At 36.5% G+C, this 21,247-nt stretch overlaps 2 protein-coding genes across 3 annotated transcripts in view; one reads left to right on the forward strand and one right to left on the reverse strand.

Annotated features, from left to right (window-relative positions):
* The window catches only part of LOC125225079 (RING-box protein 2), a 53,571-nt gene that overhangs the window by 29,494 nt on the left and 2,830 nt on the right, over positions 1–21,247 (reverse strand). The window contains exon 2 of one of the 2 annotated variants that reach the window (XM_048128605.1): positions 10,061–10,068. The exons of the other annotated variant lie outside the window; for it this stretch is intronic. Within the exon in view, the coding sequence (XP_047984562.1) occupies positions 10,061–10,068 (8 nt within the window). The remainder of the gene's footprint in view (positions 1–10,060; positions 10,069–21,247) is intronic. 2 annotated transcript variants of the gene reach the window in all.
* Positions 11,344–20,036, forward strand: LOC125225077 (facilitated trehalose transporter Tret1-like). The gene is made up of 4 exons (XM_048128601.1): positions 11,344–11,891; positions 16,415–16,879; positions 17,640–17,753; positions 18,320–20,036. The coding sequence occupies exons 1-4, from the start codon at positions 11,817–11,819 to the stop codon at positions 19,577–19,579; spliced, it is 1,914 nt and encodes a 637-aa protein (XP_047984558.1). The 5' UTR covers positions 11,344–11,816; the 3' UTR covers positions 19,580–20,036.

The raw sequence follows: 21,247 nt of genomic DNA on the forward strand, positions 1-21,247 counted from the left end.
CAAACATTCTTATAGTGCTTGTAACAGCCGTCCGATATTTCTCAAGACCGGAACAAGCAGTAGTGTAGTGAGGATCATGTTATTTAAATGTACATATTTGTGGAAGGGCTGCCTTGACCTTCATTACGCAACGAAGCGCCAAAATCTGTTATTCCATCACTAAGCGCACTGCCAAAGGCCAGTACAAGTATGATCTCTGGTTGCAAATGACTTCAAGAATCGTAATGATCAATTGTAACTGGTCGTGTGAGGCGATGCGCTTGAGATGATAACAGTCAGATGGCTTGGAGGACGGTCGTTGGCATTCGTCGGCCTTGCAATGGATTGAAACTTGCAATTTGAATGCAGAAGGTAAATTCAGTAAGCACATGTGACACGAAACGACTCGTAAGCTGCTTTTATGGAAATTACGTTCAAAGTCCCTGTTTTGACATGGTTATTTTCTAAATTTGCCTGCCGTCCTTATCGCGCAGGATGAAAAATGTGGAATTTCGTTTGGTTCCAGATGTCCTAATTGACGTCACCAAATAAACATGTTGTGGAAATCAGGTCTAAGATTATTCCTGTCACGCCATGTGACATGTGTAAGTAAATAAAACACAGATCGTTTTCATGTGATGTGATTAAGATCATGTGATCTTTTGGTTGAATCAATCAAAGGTTGCTTGAATCAAAGTTTGAGATTCATGCCTGTCCTCAGCATTGTTGCTCTCAAGCGGATGTCTACAGATTTTTCATGAAAACGATTTTCCTTGCAGTGGTTCAAAGCTAGGGTTGACAATTACATTGACATTGAGAAATTGATTCAGCCGTTAGTTTACTCTGAATTCTGTTCTAAATTTATGTACCTAAGAAATTTTTGTGAGGAGTCGGTTGTTTATTTAAACTCAGGACAAATTGTCAGCAAGTGTCTACCTAAACTCTACTCTTAGAGAAGTTAGGTTAGGTACGTAGTTAAGGAGAAATTATGGTAGATTGGTTTGTTTACAGTCAAATCATAAGCAATTAGTACAGATAATTATAATAGTTACGCCAATCAACTTAAAAGACTCATTGATCCCAATAAAACCTTTAATGAAGTTGGCAATTTAATCCTAATTCGAGGTCGCTCATCATGGCAAATATACCTATCGTTAAATCTATGATCAACACCGCATCGACATTTTAAAATACACACACCTACTATAAAATTACATTACAAATACATAATAATAAAAAAATAAAATAGGTCCTTAAATAAAACTACAAACTAAAACTAAAATCTAAACTTATAAATAAACTATAAATAAAAGACTTGCCCCAAATCGCCGTCCACTGGCAACGTGCCCAGAAGGCTGGCAGCATTGCCACGTTGTATGGCAATGCTGATCCGCTGTGCCAGATATGACCCAGCCCTCTGGTCACGTGTCAATTCCACAAGCTTGCGGCTGCATTCTTTGAAGACCCTGTGGGCGCCTTCCCCCCAGGGCCCCAGGGTCTCAACCCCAAACGGCTCAAATATGCAACCACTATTAATGGTTGCATACTTGCGCCGCTTGAGGAGTTCGGCCGAATTGGCCGCCGAGCCAGCCTTTAAAGTAGTATTTTGAGCAGATCTGTCCATTCATTAATCATTATATACATTTGGAAAAAATGTTTTCCTTATCTACTTAGGTATCTACTTGAAAACATATTTTTGCTGATGTGATTCTAACATTCCTTTATTTTTATAATACTTGTAGGTATAATAATACTTTATGTATTCGGGAATTAACAGCGCGGGATTCCGCCGTATTATGATATGTAACTTATGGAGAATTAAACCAGATCCACATTTATGATTGTTAATACATAAAACTAGTTAATTCTTTGTGTTCAATGCTATCAGTCCGATCCGATCTTATGGCGCTTTCACCTGGGCTCGGAAAATGGCGAAAAGCTGTCGATAACAACGAGCGTCGCGGCTGGAGTGGCTGGAGCTGGGCGTTACGAGACATGATGTTACCTATTCTGGCACTAAATAATGAAAGAATAACGGAAGACTTTGCCAAGGGGAGGAGAAAAATCACCACTCTTGGCTCCGAGGGATGCAACAGAATGACCGCTATGAGAAGATATCATCATATGTAAAAGCTGTAAAAATATGGTTAGGTAGGTACCTAATGTCTACACCTTTTTAAGGATTTTTAACGTGAAAACATTTACATTATATTCTCAAGATCTAAATTAACAACAGTTTTCCATGCAATAGGGGTCTAATCGTTGGTGTAATGTGACAATTACCAGTGTAGCACCACACTTTAATAGCCAATTAGCAATTTCTGGAAATCAATTAGAATGCGTGGTGCAAAGTGGTTAGAAGCTCGCATAGTAATGCAATTCCAAGTAATCTCTTGGAACTCAACTGTCGGTGTCATTGCCTATTTCTATTTCATCGTTAGGAACATGTATTAGACGAGATAGTTTATGTGGCACCGGAATTTAGCTCCGAAACTAAATAAAAAATGACAATCAATATCCTTAATACGACTTTGACAGTGACATAATTTTTCGCTAGCGACTGAGTAATCCTCTCTCGTATCTCCTTCATAATGACATGCGTAGGTATAAGCTAGACAACGAGTGAACAGTTAGTCATCTAATAACTCATTGGAGGTTATTACACTATTAGTTAATTTTGCTTTTGAAATTTAAAAAGATCTTTCGACTTTAGATTATATTTATTACAATAGCTAGGTTTGGAGGCAAACCGGCGACTAAATGATCGATCAATGTTAAATATAGTGACAAGGACGACATTCATTTTAAATGAACCTAACTCCAATAAACTCGAAACAACCTTAGGGCTAATTAAAACGGAATATCAAAACTATTTTATTTTTTAATACATCATCAACTAACTAACCTAACCACAAAATTTAAATTTTGAAAAAAAAAACCGACATCGTGGACCGATTTCGATCAAACATAGCTAATAAGAACACCCCCGACTAATTCAGCTTTCTAACAAAAAAACTAAATCTAAATCGGTTCATCCGTTCGAGAGCTACGATGCCATAGACAGACACACACCGACAGACACGTCAAACTTATAACACCCCGTCGTTTTGCGTCGGGGGTTAAAAACAGGCTTCTCGCATACGTTAGTAAAGTAATAGGTATTGATTGCCCTGGATACTGCACCAGTGCACAATGACCTGAAACCTAAGTAACCAAGGTTAATCTAGTTTATAATTTACCTATCGATCAGCAGCCATCTAAATACTAAATATTAGGTACATGTAGGTACACCAAAACAGATACATAAAGTAAATATTTTTAATATTTTGGTACAGTCAGTTGCAAAAATAAACTTTTCGAAGGCCGCAATAAATGGGACGTGCTTTAATCTAACGGTTCTAAAGGGCATTTTCAGAAATTGGGACCCAAAATTAGTGACAGTTGTTAACAAAAATTAACTCGATGTCAGTTTTGTGACGACAATTAAGAATTTGTCTAAAGACCAACTTTTTTCATGTTCTAAATGTAAATTATTGCTTATAGACAAATACATATTTTTGGCTCGATACAAGTATTTGAATTGAAGTCAAAAATATGTATATATGTGAATATTTTCCTGCTATAATAAAAATAGGTACCTAAGACGAAAAATACATCTATCTATCTTCATGTAATTTGTATACATCTATCTTAATGTATTGTCTACCTTGGAGCGTGAAGTATGTTTACACATGTTGACGTAGGCTGCAGGCTTAGCACATGATGGCCGCGAGAGTATGTCGCCGCGAGATAGACTACCTGTCCTTATGTCATTAATACAATTAGACAAAGACGTGTCATCTATCTCGCGGCGACATACTCCCGCGGCCATCATGTGCTAGGCCTACTGATGTGTATATAGAGGATTAAAGTTGTCTAGTACGGCAGACCGCAGAAGGTTAGTTACACAGATATACTAAATGCGTTTTTTAAAAGAGTGTCATGTCAACAGACGTATTTTATAACATTACTTATCTCATTTTTGGCTGTAGGTAGGTATGTGTTTAAAAATTGAACCTTTAATAACACACTGAAAGAAGTCCAAGGAATGTAAATATTATAACAGCACTGCTGTTGCATTGAAATAAAATAAATAAATAAATATTATAGGACATTTTTTACACAGATTGACTGAGGCCCACGGTAAGCTCAAGAAGGCTTGTGTTGTGGGTACTCAGACAACGATATATATAATATATAAATACTTATATACGTAGAAAACATCCATGACTCAGGAACAAATATCTGTGCTCATCACACAAATAAATGCCCTTACCGGGATTCGAACCCGGGACCGCGGCGTAGCAGGCAGGGTCACTACCGACTGCGCCAGACCGGTCGTCAAAAAATAAAAATTATATAAATCGGATTTTAAAGCTGTGTTAGTTTGCCGGTAAAGAAATCGCTCTAAGCTATGCTATGAGATCTGCTAGCATGAGATCGTCAAGAAATCTTGCTTGCATGATATCGCAAAGACTCACATTTCCTTACACGGCTTTCAATCTTAGGTCATGGTGTGAGAGAAACATCAGATCTCAATCTGGTTATACACAATTAAAAATCTAGGTATTAAGATATAAGTCTGCCAAATGGACAGTTACAGACCAAAATGTTTGCAGAGGAAATAGGGAAACCATCATAACTACGACTTCAACGGACCAAGATCATCAGAAACGAGTGACCGGCTATAAAGCGTCAATCCAAGACAACTCACACATTTTGGTGTCGAAAAAATAATACGCAACGATTTAACGTAATTTCAGTACATTTCCGAGATGGAACGATAAAAGATAACAAAATGCAGTCATAATGTATCACGCGTCTATCCTTTCGGGAGTGTTTTATCTTATCGGGTAAATTGTGATAAATGTCTGATTCAAAATTTTCCATACATGGCGGGTGATAACATACAACACATTTGTGCATAAAACACCTGATGAGTTACACGTTACTCATTGCAAATATTAACAATATAATCATTGTATGTTTTCCATATATCAATTGTAATATGTATATATTATTTGAAAGTGAGACTATGAATAAATATAGTATGAATGAATGTTCTTTCACGCAAATACTGATTGCTATGTATGGGATTTCGTTAGGTCTACGACTTTTGAATACGGAAACATCATCTAAGTAGGAGATGGATAAAAAGGTAGATGTAAATTTACTTAAAATATATTATGATGAAGGAGCACTATTCGGACAAAAATAGTAGAGCCCTAAAACATAAATTAAAATAGATATAGTTTACTGTGTCAAAGAAAAACTTAACGAGTTTTAGGTACATCTTTAATACCTATCTTAATACTCGTTTTTAAGGCAACCTAGTGAACACAATAACAAAATAAAAAAACGACGGTAATATGAGAGAAGAGAGTGATTTTAAAGTAATTAGACAAAAACAGTACATAACCTGTTTTGAACAATTAGAAAGTAAAATTACGTGTTTGTAAAATGAAGCTGCACAATCAACTTATTTAATTTCTCTAGAATTTCAAATTTTCTTTTGAGTCATTCTATGAGCGCAACGACGGTAAGTATATTATATATTATCTTAGCGAAGCGCATTTATTTCCAGCATCAGTTTTTTTCTAATTAGGGAACTTGACTGTACTTAAAATAAAATATTTTATACAATGCACGAAATAAAGCATCAGATAAATATAAGAATAACATGGATAGAAGTTATTTTAAATCCAATTTCTATTTAAAAAGTCAGGTAGAAATATATAAAGTAACTGAGTTGACCGTGACGTCACTCCATTCCATTTCATACATATCAATTGCATATTAGCAAGACGTTGAAATTCGTTTTGACAGTTCTTAAAAAGAAGCTGGTTTGACTAGGAGAAAAGTAGCCTATTTCTTCTTTTTAACCGACTTCAAAGAAGGAGGAGGTTCTCAATTCGACTGAATGTTTTTAGAGTACATATTTTAGTAAAAGACCTTACTTTTGACACATAGTTGGACCCCCCAAGTGCGTTTTCACATTATCCGATCTGATATCGGATGTCGGAAGAATTTCAATAGAAAACATCCAAGATGGCGCCTGGAATGTATGGGATATCGGTACGACATCCGATATCGGATCGGATAATGTGAAAACGCACTAACTTTCGATGCTACTGTACCAATTTAGTTCAGTCTTGGTCTTTCACTCGGTCTCGCGAAAAAAGTGTTTTGATATTTTTGAATATATATAACTTTCGAACTATGATTAAAAACATTTTTGGTGACGAAAGCAAAATAAAAGTAAGCAGAGAATGAAAAATACACGAATATTGTCCGTTTTTTTTGTAAAAACAGTTTTTTATAATAATTCGTATTATAAGCTAGTAATTTTAATTGAAAATCTAGCCTACGGGTTTCGTTTGAATACCTACGCAATCAGGAATTTAGACTTTGATAAAAGCAATTAGTACGATTAAATACATTGCCTATAATTGCCATAAATATTGTGATAAATTAATCCCATATCAATATTTATTGCTCAATCATCCAAAGTGTAACAAAATATACTCACACTGAGAGAAAAAACAAACAGTTTTCATGTTCGTTCAACAAGTTTTTTGGTTAAAATAGCGCCTACGTGCTCTTTGGTTCAAACAACAAGCTACTTGTCATTTGAATCGGCAATATATTTGAATCAACAAGTCGATTTTATAAAAACAACCTGACACATATTGTTTTAAACATACGTTTGGCTGATTCAAACGGATAAACCGCAACAAGTCGAACTTGTTAAATTCACAATGCAAATTTCTCTCAGTGCAGACGAGGCCATAAAAACTAGTTTTCGGCGTATGAATATTTTACAACTCTTTTGTTCGGATTATATTTAAATAGGTTTTATTTTCTAGGTTCCGTATACCGAAAATATTACGTTTTGTCGTCGGTCTAACAAATGTAGGGGTAAGGTACAGCGGCGCAAATCTCGATTGGGGGGCAAATGTAACTGGTCCATTGTTTCCATGTTTTACAATGTTTGCATTATTAAATAGAGTGTCCACCGGATATATATGGTATAGGCGTGTTCAGTGGAAACATGTCGAACTCAACATCATAGTGTAATAATGAAAAAAATGGATTAGCTACAATTGCCCTCCAGTCGAGATTTGCCCCGCTGTACCTTATAAGTATTATGCATCATATGCATGAGATCCATTTAAATTTTGAGAACCATACCTACCTATAGGTTAGGAGAATATTTTAGAATGAGAACTGTAATAAACTAAAGATTATGAAGGTGACATGATGGCCACTTGGACAGCCATAAAGCATTACGGCTCAGCCACGACATTGGTCTAAGCGCGACAGCGGTGAGCGGCGGCCACACATTGGAACGAGACACAGCGATGGGACTTTTCATTCGCACGTATGGCTGCCGCTCACCGCTGTCGCGCTTAGACCAATGTCGTGGCAGCGCCGTTATAGATGCAGACGCATAACTCCGAAGAATGTTCTCGAGTACGGCCCGACTATTTCAGTAAGACCATGCAGACTAGTCTAGTGTGTGGTAGTTTTCCACTACATCATTTTGGATCCTCTACATAAGTGTGCGTGTACGTACGCACACATGAGAACACTCACGCGCACACGTCAAACTTTGTAGCGGTTTGACGTATTAGTTGAACCAATGTTCATTGGTTTAGAGCTCAGGAAGATAAAAATAGCATTTTACAACGTGCAAAAATATCATACTGTACTATTGCCAGCCCCAGTTAGCGGTGTACCAATTAGTTTGCGATAGAGGTATTAATTAAATAATGACTGACTCTACATATTGTATTAGTCTCAAAAGCATTGTCGGTTGAGGGTTTGTGAATTAAGAGGAGTCATGATTTTTAAAATTGAAATAATGGCATAAAATGCTTGCCTACTTAAATAATGGGTCTATAATCTAAAATATCTTAGAGTAGTTATTTATTTAAGTGTAACGGTACTTAACACAAATTGCCGCAGTCAACTGGATGATTACTGTTGATGGATTTCCGATAATTCGTCTATGTATAATATCTGCATAGAATTTTCGGCAAAAGCTTTATCATATTAGGTACTTAAAGCACAATATGAGCGAAAAACACGTTATTTCGGTTGCCGTGTCGATTTTATATAAAGAGACCGCAAAGAGTAAAAGTCACGTAGGTATGTTTGCATAAGTTCTTAAATTAAATATTACAGGCTGAATTTATTTTTAATTTAGCTTTCATAATACACACATGGGATTACCGTGCATTTATAATTGTGGCACTCGCAATTCTGTCGCCTGATGTAATCACGCGCAAGTCAATGACGCAGCGTGACGCTAAGCTCCGCAAACGTGACAAGCGGAGGCGCGGCCCGAGCTTTCGGGAACCACACATCACACGCATCGTGAAACCACAATGCATTAAGTAAAAAAAAAAACTGTACGAACATCACTCTTAACACACAGCTTCAACGTTTAAAATTAATGGTTCAATATGCTTATGTGTACCATAGCGCACGTGATTTGGTGCACGCGCTTTACCGTGGGTGCAATCTAGAAATTTCTACTCTATACTTTCGGCACCTCATAAAGAACGAGGCCATCACAATGGACAAAATGCAAGCGCCGAGTTTGTTTATTGGGATGTGATCGCGTTTGTGGATGTATAGTGCAATCCATTTGTTTTGGCATGTAGAGCATTTTTTTGTAAACTATGCTGGTTTTGACGTCAATGGGTGTTGTTAGTTTTAAATAAAAAATGTGATATTTTTGAGTACTTATTTTACAGAGAGTATTTGTTTCCTTTTCGTGGAGCCGCGCACGCTATTCATGTCGGATCTACATATGATTTTGTTTTTTGGTGCTAAAATAGTTTTTTATCGCATCCCGGCATCGCCCATCGCTTTTAAATCAAAAATATTCCCCTGTTTATGCATTAACTATATCAGTTTCTGTTAAAAAAAATACCATTCGTATCATTCTTTTTTCGAAATATATGAATAAATATTACTGCAACATTATATAAAAGGCTAAAGTTGTTGCTCGAGTTTTATAATAGGTTTGTATAACATTCCAATATTGAATCTTACTGCAAACAAATTAGTCGTTACACCGAAATTTCAATAACTGCGTGTGGCCAAATTCATATCAATATGCTTGTCAGACACAATTGGTCTAAATAGCTGGATGGCGCACTTCAATGGAATCAGTTAAGAGTGGATGAGCTCAACGATGCAGATTGCTTGCGCCGGCGCCGCGCCGTGACGCAGGCGACCCGCCTCCGGCTATCAGGAAACTACTCGGACAACCACACCCTTCGTTACGTAGGTTATGAGTGTGACACACCCTTTATGAGAATAACTTAGTTATGACAGGACAATGGGAAATAAACCGCATAGAATAGACAAAAATATTTTTTTTAATAATTTTTAATAAAGTAATTTTCTTTGAAGCAAAAAATGACCATTCCCCCTATCTCCGAAACTACCAAGCGTAAAATTTTCAAAAAAATACACGAGATAGTTTTCAATCTATAGATTACAGGGAAACCTATTAGAAATCTACAGTAAAGCGTAAGTCGGACTTAAAAGAAAAAAACTCAAATTACGAATTTCACTCACTACCGCTGCAAAGAGTTACCAAATCTCTTTAAATTGTGTGAGCGCGTTTGAATATTACATATAAACTCATTTCTGTTTCGTTTTGTTCAAAATATCGATTAATTAACGACTTAAGTTCCTACTAAAAAGGAGGCGCTTAAGCCCTTCTTGTAGTGTACGGAACCCTTGCAACACGAGTACAATTCGCACTTGGCCGGTTTTTTATAGAATTTTACAAACAAAACTCTTAATCTATTAATATTTAGATTCTAATTGAGTTAGGTCTAATGAGATCATGCATTACAACATTAGCATTATTATAGCGGCAATAGTGCTAATATTTACTTCAATCAAATACAATTCGGTAATTTAGAGAAGTGATAGGTATTAAAATAATATATAAAAAAATAACAATAAAGCAATCTATTTTTAATCAGTTAGGGATTTTTAATTGGAACTATTTCAGACGCATAACTTAATTAAGGATAAAGTACAGGAAAAACAATTATTATTGTAAGGATAGGTTACATTATTATTCCTTAAAGTTCTTATATTCAAACACAGTAGTTCAATAGTATTGAATAATATTTAAGTGCTGCCCACCCATATGATATTAAATACCTAAATAATTCAATATTAATATTTTTTCTCTGTTTCAGAGCGAGCATTTCCAAAATTATTTTAAAATAATCGGGTTTGCGAATTTTTCGATTTCCAACTTCCCGACCACACTTGCAATGAAAAATATACAAAAATATAGGGTACAAATTTCATACATACCGCATGCGTGCAATTGCACACTTACTGAGCAAGTGTGATGAAAACGTTTATAAGACCTGATTATAAATAAATAAAAGTGCTTAATGACGGCCTATAAGTTTTATTTAATGGAAAATATAGTAAAAATTACAATAGCTAATAACTAAACACTTAATAACAATAAAAACTTAAAACTATCCAAATAAACTATTCCCTGTCGATCCCGGTGCAAAAGTGCTTAAATAATAAATAGGTAATAGACAAGTTGACTTAACTTCAAATCAAACGTTTTTTGCTCTAATAATACATGTATTATTCACAGAATCAGAATTTTCTTTGAAATTCCAAGAAAAGAAAATTCCTTTCTTTTTTTACAGTTTTTCCGATCCCCTCAAACACCATCTACCTTAATGACGATTGTTTTCGGTCCAATACATATTTTCTCTGTAATTGTAGTGATGTCGTAGGTTCATGGCAATATTTATTATAATTTCCACTAGCAACGTTCTACTACAAGGACATTTTCCGATGTTTTTAACTTCGTGAATCATGATGATCGATATGAGTAGGCGGGATTAAAATAGCAATCAAGTACGTACCTAACTACTAAGTATAGGTAACTATTCTAATTTTAGAATTTGCATGCATGGCGTATCTTATCACATTCCGGCCGGCCGCCATAAAACTTATCATAATTTAGTTTCCCGCAACTTCGCATATGTTAGTTTCATATTTTTATATTTTTATGAAGTAGATGCACCATAAAGTGCACCTAGGTTGTCTACAATGAAAATCTGAACAGTCTATGCTAACATTTGAACCATAATTCAGGTGCGAACTGTTGATAAAATTATGGTGTGTGTGCACACACACGCTGGCATAAAACTCATACATAGACACGTGTGGCTTACACGAGGAGGCGCCGGGCGCGGGCGCGGGCGCGGGCGGGGGCGGCGACCAACCTTCTATAAAACACTGCGCTGCCATCTGCAAGTTTCAATAGATAACTTGAGCTCTGTACGAAAAGGTACGCGCTACCAACATTTTCGCTTGTTGAACTTTAAAGTTGAATGTTGTGCACCCTTGCAGGAACGTGGCGCCGGATCTGAACTTTTCAATGAAAACGTGATAATTCCGTGGACTTTTGTAAATAAACAATACGTACTACGTCTGTGATAAAACTGTGTTGAAATTGCTTTAAATTTCGGCTAGTAAACTACAGTTTACTAGCCGCCTATTACAATAGGGACCAAGTTTCTCCACACTACATGATGCGTGTGGTTTACCGGTGATTTTTGCGATCCTGGATCTGAAGAAAGAACTGAAGACAATACGATATAGTAAAATTCGAAGTGTATATTTTTATAGACATTATCATTTCGACGTCCCCTGACACCGTGTTCAGTGCCTTTAAGAACTTTTTATCAGACTGTTCCAAGTGCTTTGAACGTGAAGAAGAAATCAAGATGAGCTTTAACAAGAATAATCCGAACCCCATGGGGAAGATCATGGGCTACCTCAAACAGCTGTCCACCGAAATGGTAAGTTTCTCATTTATAAAACAAGTGAAGTAAAAAATTAAAGTCAGCTTTACGTAGGTACTGTTATTTTCCGCTGACACAAATTCTTGCATGGACTAATAGGTATTTGTGCATACGTAATATATGTAATTAACATAGCCGTTGTCAAATGTCATCGTTTGATTTCAATCGCGGTTCGGTACGTACACTAAAGCAAAGGAATGTGACGTGGAATGTTAGTAAACTGAGTTTGGTTTAGCGCGCTTCGCGAAGTTTCCATGGGAACGTCGCAGACCGGTCCAGAAAGCTCTCTAGGTTGTGCGCAGCGCTTATCATACGACGATCGATGGCATGATGGTTGCTAAGCAACGTACACCATTACTCAATACTCATTTAAATTAAATAATTTGACGAATTAAAAATTTTAATCCAATGCATCATTAACTATTGATACCAAGATAAAAATACGTAATTAACTTTCTTTAAAATTTTCCGAAAAGTAAAATTTGACAATTCACCAGTGACATTGCCATTATCAAGAGCTCTGATGTTAAAGGGCAATCAGCAGTAATATAATAATTAAAGTTGGCATGACAAATCTAACGCACGCGCGAGTAGCGGCAACTTAACTGAACCAGGCAGACGGCCTTGCAAGGTCGGCGCCTCGCCTGCTGCTGTCGGCTTTACTTTCCATTGCCGTTACCTCCAACTATCACCATCTTTTTTGAATGCAAGGATATGAAAAAGGATGCTCCGAAAAGCTATCGAATGCAAAAACTTGCTATCAGATAGTTGGGCTTTGACGTGGCTGATGATAACATCCCCATGATTGGCAATGCTACAGTAAATAGAGCAAAATATTAACTTTAATTTAAAATACATTATATTACTACCTAAACATACCAATGTATTAAAATATATTACATTACTTGTTTTTTAATTTTGTTGAACATCCAAATAAAACAGTCTCTCTATGTACACTATATCTTAAAACTTGCCATCCTATCGCTTTGAATATCCTTTATTTTTTTGGAACTAGGGATAAAAGTAATAGATTGCAAGACCAAGAAAGTTTTTTAAGACAAGATAAAATTAAAAGAAACGTTTAAGTTGTATTGAAATGTTTAAGCAATATTTGTTCAGCTTTACAATGTGATGCTGGTGTATATCATTCACATAACATTTTCTTTTTTGTAAAATGAAAAGAAAATAAATGATGAAATTACAGCAGTACCTATTTGTTCAGCTTTCTTTATGTTCATCACATCCTTTTTTACGAACTTTATGTAATATGAAGATTAAACCATTTTAACAAATTATCTTGAATGTCAATTCTGAAACCGAAAATGTAAAACTGAAATTCACAAATCCAAATTTTCATTTTCTTAACGTTAGGTAGTAGCGACACCTATGGAGATTGTTTGCAATATTCCTGCAGTTGGGGTAGTGGCAGTTGTTTTCGTCAGAGATAATGTCTGCGTAGTTCCTGCATTTTGCCATAGATGGCTCTGTTTACAAGTTTAGGTATTTAAAAAAAATGTGTTTTTTTATTAAAGAGGATTCCTTATGTTTCATATGCAATTTTCAAACGATTTTCTGTTGGCATTTCAGATAAAATGGTCCTTAATACACTTTGAACCATTAGGACCCTTCTGTAATGGACAGCTCGTCAGCTACATATACATACATAAACCAATGAGCATAGGAATATTAAATTTAAACGAATGGCCAATTTAGACTGTATAAATAATATTATTCGAGATTATTTAAATGTCTATTGTTTTTACTAACACTGATAAAGGATTTCGTTGAATACGTAACCATACTAGAAAATAAAGTTTAATAAAAAAGGCAAAAGCAAAAGGCATTTATTGGTGTAGAAATTATAATTGAATATAATATGTAAGTAATATTATACATATTTTAATTGTATTAATTAAATTTGTCCTTAAGTTTTCTTTTACTTTCGTGTCAGTACCTAAACATCAAAGAGGATCGAGTATTATAGAGAGGTACTGTCGAAGTAAAATGTGTAATCACAGTGCATAGACTGCCATCTCTTGACACAGGCTTAGAACTTTTGAACCTCAGTTTTGACAATTTGGCCCATATTCTTAGCTTGATATGTGTTAAAATGTCAAATATTAATATTAGCGCCATTTAGCTGAGCGTACCCCAAAGGTGTAATGCCATCTAGGCCACCGTACCTTTTTCTGTATGGTACTGAGGTACGTTTTTTTCTTAGACTTTATCTGTATATACGGAGTTATATATGTCTTTGGTAAACATGAACATGTAAACTCTAAATATCAAACTGCGAATAAAATAAAAAGTAAATAATTATGATTCGCAATAAAAACAATGCATTGCATCACACTAGGGTTCAATAGGTACATGTTGTTTGCTTTACTAGAAAATACAGTAATATTTTGTAATAGTATGTGCTATCTAAATATTAGCCTAAAGTTGACAAAGGCTTGGCTAACATATTGGTTGTGTAAAGGCTAAACATGGCACGGATTAAAGAGTCTTATTCTTTGAAGTACCAGTGTAACTTGACCTAGTCATACCAATATCAATGCGATATCAGGTAGATTTATTATACTGGTTTTCCCTTCGCGATAGTATCCGTCTCCCTCGGCCTCTGCCAAGCGATAGAATGGCCCATAGTGTTCGGTATGGAAACGATCGCAGAGTACACAATGCAGTGTTTGTAAACCCGCCCTAAAGAGTTCGATGCGACCTTGACAAAGCGGCAAGTTCAGGGTCCCATTGATTATCCAATGCATTTACTTCCTTACTGGAGTTAGAGATTTTTACGGAGAATTGAACACTATTAAAAATATAATGACAGTATGGTCCAAGATAAATGAAAGTCGATCTATTCACTCGTTATTTAAACATTGTATTTTAACTGATTTTCAAAGATTCTAAGTAGGATACAGATAGGCCATGTTTTTAAACCGCTTTGATTATTGAAATTATACAGTGGTGGAATGCATTCTGCAGTCAGGTCTGCTTTATTATTATGTCTGACTAAACTAATGTTATTAAAAACATTATGTAACTGTCGTTATAAACAAAGTTAATCTGTCTTGCCGCCCGAATGTGTAAAACATTTACATACCCTATATAAACATAATTATCATAAATATGTAATTAAGATATTGACGGTTCGGGTGCGCGTAACTTTCGAGATCTTCGCGGAAACACGTAAAAACAAAGGAAATAATATTATAATTATATGTATCGTATTAATTTCAATTAAAAAAAAAACACAAATTAGATAGATTATGAATAGGTAACCCGGGAAGACGAGAATATTTACAATACATCTGACAGCATAGAAATACCACCAGCGTATAAAAAATAATTATTATGCTGATTAAGGTGTACAAGACCATTTCATAAATATTAGATAGGTATTTTTGTAACATAGTTCATAACGGTTACAATATAGGCGACGATTCAAATTTAAAATTACTGTTTTTTTCATTGTAGGTATACGAAATACCTACGTCTGGTTAAAACTGAGCGTTTGCTCTAAAGCAATCGCGATAGATATCAATTCAACCGTTTATTTTAATTATAATCTTAACATATGAGATTGCCACGTGATTTACATCTCATCTTGACCCATATTGATGATCCAATGACGTTCGTCCTTGTGTCAATGTTGTCGATATCAAAACAAATAAATATTTAAGAAATTAAGGACTTATTCAAAGTTTATCCTTTATTCCGTCAATTAAGATAAAATCAAAAACTCAAATAATTTGGACTGTGTAGTTCATAAAACAAACTTTTCCCAGAGTTGTTGTGGCATTACCTACGGTCTGTCATTATGACATGTCCGTGCTATTATTATAGCGAAATGAATTTGAACAAAATTAATTTGGAGTGGCTTAAAAATTATAACACTTTTCTTTGTGAACTAGAGGTAATTACCGACTAAGTGATAATCCCAAGTATTACATATATAAGGATGTATACGGAATGGATGAAGACTATAATAGCAATGTTTTATGCTACAGGTAGGAATAACATAAACATCGTTACAGCCACAGAAAGATGATTACTTGATAACGTCAATAACATCAAATAATACGCGCTGTGTGGGTGGTCATAAGAACTCCTGCCTTCATAACAAGGCTTCAGTCTGTGTTGATTGTGTGAGCAAGGCTGTCTTAACTCTTAAACAGGACTTTAAGGGTCAAGACGGGTTACCCTTATCACTACCCGATCATGCCGTGGCCATATGAGAAGTTCAATGAGCATCGTGTTTTCCCGATTTGACCCCCGACTCCCTAAGTTCACAATGTGTTCTTATCGTCTTGGACTTACGCAAATTAGATAGCGGATGTTAATAAATGGCGTGCGTCTCTGGACAACAACTTCAGTCTAGAATATCGCGCTCACCGTTTGACCAGTTAAGTTAGTGTACGTATCGAACAACAGATATCGGCAACTTAAAATTCTCTGTTATTAATAGGTATGATATTGTGCTCAAGGGTAATTTTATTAACGAATATGTTTTCTTGTAGGGTGGAAGCGAGCAGGCCCGTCGCGGACAAAGTGACGAGGAGCGATTGTACAGGCAACGGGGGCCCAAATACGCCAGGGTTCCTTCTAGAGCGACCCTCTCCGCTTCGACCACATGCACCTCCCTCGCCACCTCGTGCGGCTCACAAGGGACGCTCGCGCCTAACTACGCGGCCATCCCTGAACTGGTTTCTACAGAAAGCAGCAGCGAAGACGAACAGAGCTCCTTTAACAAGACCCGCAGACACTTTCAGCAGCTGCGCCAGATCAGTCTCGGCAACGAGTTCAAATACAAGATGGAGATGGAAATAAAGAATGAGGGAAGGAAGGATGAGAACCTGCGCAATTCGGTGCCGTTTGTGAAACAGCTGAGCCTTGACAGTAATAAGGCGAAACCTGAGTTCAGCATCAATGGAGACACCCCTCCGTATGCCCCGACCACTCAGCGCATATATCTATGGACTCAGGTACGTAAATCACAGTTTTGTACCACCGATAAGCATATTTACGAATGTTTAGAACTTTCCTTTTTGGCAATAAAATTTGAGTCCTAAAGTCTCTTGATAAGGTTTCTCAGTCAGCATCAAGAAGTTACGTGAATTACTCGTGAATCAAAACGTGTATTATTTTTTTGCTGCGAAATATGTTGAGCTACGTAAATACATTTTGGCAGTTTAAACAAGTAGTAAGTTTTTGTGTAAATCTAATAAATAATTTAAAATGCTAAAAGGCGAAAATATTTAAATATGATGTAACGTTTTCAGACAAATAGTTGATCTTGTCAGTGTCGTTATTGCGACTTCTTAATGCATCCACCCATAAACGTACCAGGAGTTATGGTTGATGGATAATCAATAATAACTTACATTTTGCTTGAAAATAGCCCATATTTTTAGCTACCCGTAAAACCGAGTTAGTTTGTATACAAACAAACATAAAAGCGACCTGCGTAGGTTCCCGTGTACTCAAGTGCGAGCATAAGAAGTCCGATCCGCTCCTAGAATTTCAGACAGAATAGTGAAACGGCTGGGCAAAAACGTGTTGCGGTACTTTTCTAGTTTTATACATTTAACCGACAACTGAAATAAGTTTATGATAATTAAAATACATAACATATAAAGTGCTTAAAAATGTCTCAAGTAAATCCATTCCAGGTGCGAGTTATACGAATTTTAGCGCGAAAATGTGAACTTAATTAGGCTAAAGTGGTGTTTCTGATTGTTACAGCTGGTTGCTGCGTTTGCTGTGTCGATGGGCTCTCTGATCGTCGGCTTTTCGTCGGGCTACACTTCACCCGCCTTCGACTCCATGAATAAGACATTGTCGATTGACGAGACACAGGTTAGTAAATCACAAGAATATAACGATAAAACAAGTCAGCAATTACAAATATGAAGTGTATGGATTTTACACTGTCATATTAAAAATGATGTCAATTTGTTCAGGAGACTACAGTCGGACCCAATAGGTAACTCGGAAGTGCTATCATAAAGGTCTAACTTTTATACGAATGTATGTTGCATTTTATCATACTACATGCAAACTTTACTTGGGCCGACTCTAAAGTTAATACTTGCATATAAGATTACTCCTACGCCTTCGGTACTTGTGTCATATACATGAAAATTTCGACCCTTGCTTTCGTGATTCGATGGTCGAGTGGTTTTACAGGTTAACGGAGTACGCTGGGTCGATTCCAGCTCGGAACACTTGGAGGCCTTGGTCACTTTTTCTTTGTATATGATATTTATTTAACGTTTATAAGATTACACCTATTTGTTGAGTAGTATATAGTATACCTACATATATGTAACTAGATTTTTTTTACAACTTGCCCTTACATTCACGCCTGTCAATAAGCTATTAGATTTATCAAGTAAATTTAACCATTTATTATTATTTTACAGAAAAGTTGGATAGGCGGTCTCATGCCCCTAACTGCTCTGGTTGGCGGCCTCGCCGGGGGTCCTATGATCGAAATGCTCGGCAGAAGATTAACCATAATGGGAACTGCCGTACCGTTCTTCCTCGGATGGATGCTCATCGCGAACGCATTCAACGTCCCTATGGTGTTCGCCGGACGAGCACTATGTGGCGTGTGCGTCGGAGTCGCCTCTCTAGCCTTCCCCGTCTACCTAGGAGAAACCATCCAACCAGAAGTGAGAGGTGCCCTCGGACTACTCCCGACTGCCTTCGGTAACACAGGAATTCTCCTCGCATACCTCGCTGGAGCGTACCTGACTTGGGACAAGCTGGCATTCCTCGGAGCTGCGCTTCCAGTACCATTCTTTTTACTTATGCTTCTAACACCGGAGACACCTCGCTGGTATGTCACTAAAGGACGACCTGAGGATGCTCACAAAGCTCTGCAGTGGTTAAGAGGAAAGAATATAAACATTGACAAGGAAATGAGAGACCTTACAAGGACGCAAGTGGAATCAGACCGGGCCGGCGGTAGCGGCTTGAGCTTGCTCTTTACCAAGAAATATTTGCCCGCCGTTTGCATCTCGCTAGGCTTGATGCTCTTCCAACAGTTCAGTGGAATCAACGCTGTGGTGTTCTACGCGTCAGATATCTTCAAGAAATCCGGCAGCACCATAGATGAAAACTTGGCGACTATTATAATTGGCATTGTTAATTTCATTTCCACTTTCATAGCGACAGCTATTATTGATAGACTGGGCAGGAAGATGTTGCTGTATATTTCATCAGTGTCTATGATAATCACTTTAGTGGCCCTGGGAGGTTATTTCTACGTATTGGAATCTGGATCCGACGTGTCCTCGATTGGTTGGCTGCCTCTCACGAGTCTCGTCTTATACGTGCTCGGATTTTCAATAGGCTTCGGACCTATTCCATGGCTTATGTTAGGTGAGATCTTGCCTTCAAAGATCCGCGGTATGGCTGCTTCTACGGCGACGTCATTCAACTGGACCTGCACATTTATTGTCACCACGTCATTTAAGAGCATTGATGCGGCCATCAAGATGTCCGGCACGGTTTGGTTATTCGCCGTCATTTGTTTGGCTGGCTTATTCTTTGTGATATTCTTCGTCCCCGAAACACAAGGCAAGAGCTTAGAGGAGATTGAGAAGAAATTGACAGGTGGCTCACGTATAAAAATACGTAGTGCCACAGCCAGCAAACACATTAAGAATGAGTGTTAATATGAGAGATTATTTTTGTAGTATATATGAGAATACATTCCAGAGTGCGGGAGGCACAAAGGCTGTGTGGCAAGTCCACGAGAGTTGCAATAGGCTGCACCGAGCTACGTTCGGTGTGTTCATTGAAGAGACTGATTTGGATTGTAGCCATTTAAATCTCATTTACTTAATTTAAGTATAATAAAATTGATGTGTAAATTGTCCATAATAGTTCCTTTAGGATAAGTATTGTATTATGATCTGTGAACTTAGACCTTTATACATATTGATCATGACAAAGCATATTTTTTTAGATGATTGACCAAATGTTTATTTGTAAGTAATTTCTTAAATCAATTCTACTATATTGAAAATATTTGGAATTCGTCATTCTTTTAGATTATTATACTCAAATGCCTTCGTATATTACGGAGACATTGTTTTATTTATATCGTTATTTTTTTAATTTAATAAAAATGTATTTTAAGAGTTTAATAAATTGTTTCATTTTAAACCCTCCTCAGCTCTGAATACTTAGAAACAGTAAAACAGAAAATATTTAATAATAATATGGTTCACGATAACAAATAGATACCACTGTAAAATAAATGGAAAAATTATTAAAGGCCTAGTTTTATTGCATTCCCCATAAAAGACTTATGTAAATCTTCACACATCTCTTGTTACGTAAGAGCAAGATACAAAAGTGCGAATAACAAACATTACTTCTGGAGAAACTCAAGGACTTATCGTAATCCACCTGTGCAGTTTTTGATCAAAAGTTCAATACACTCTCACTAAGCGAAATGTAACGCAAATAGACAAAGTTGATAAAATCATTGCTATCATTGGCTTCTGAATACCACTTACCTTCCTATCACCACATACACATAAGAAAAATTCGATCCCTGTCTTTATTAACAGGATGTTGCTATACAACTATGTATGTATATAATTTTTAAGAAAAAAAAACCGTCGCCTTTCGGGTTCTGGTGAAAGCTACTTGCGAATGTTGGATTATGTAGAAATGTGTAAGTATTTTTTAAAACTGCTTTTAATGCTTTAATTATTAGATGGCAACACAAATGAATATAAGTCCTATAACGTTAAGGTTTGAGGAGTTTCCTCAATTCCTCATGAATCCGATTATATTATAAGAAATCGAAGCTTGACAAACTTTGACTTGAAAACTCAATATGCTTAACAAACATAACTAAATAAATGTTACTGTTCTGAACTTAAATGCATGCTTTTCTTACAAAAATACCAAAGTCACTATGAGTGTGCCGTTCAGATTTGAGGAGTACGGTTCTGACTATCATCAGCAATTCCACTGCACCAAATGTCACTGTTCTGGACGTAAGTGCATGCTGTTCTTATAAAAATACCAAAGTCACTATAAGCGTGCCGTTCAGATTTGAGGAGTTCGGTTCTGACCATCATCAGCAGTTCCACTGTACCAAATTCCACTGTTCTAGACGTAAGCGCATGCTGTTCTTATAAAAATGGCAAAGTCACTATAAGCGTGCCGTTCAGATTTGAGGAGTTTGGTTCTGGCCATCATCAGCAGTTCCACTGCACCAAATGTCACTGTTCTGGACGAAAGTGCATGCTGTTCTTATAAAAATACCAAAGTCACTATAAGCGTGCCGTTCAGATTTGAAGAGTTCGGTTCTGACCATCATCAGC

The sequence above is a fragment of the Leguminivora glycinivorella genome, chromosome 4 (genome assembly GCF_023078275.1).
Source record: "Leguminivora glycinivorella isolate SPB_JAAS2020 chromosome 4, LegGlyc_1.1, whole genome shotgun sequence".
In the NCBI taxonomy this organism is placed as follows: Eukaryota; Metazoa; Arthropoda; class Insecta; order Lepidoptera; family Tortricidae; genus Leguminivora; species Leguminivora glycinivorella.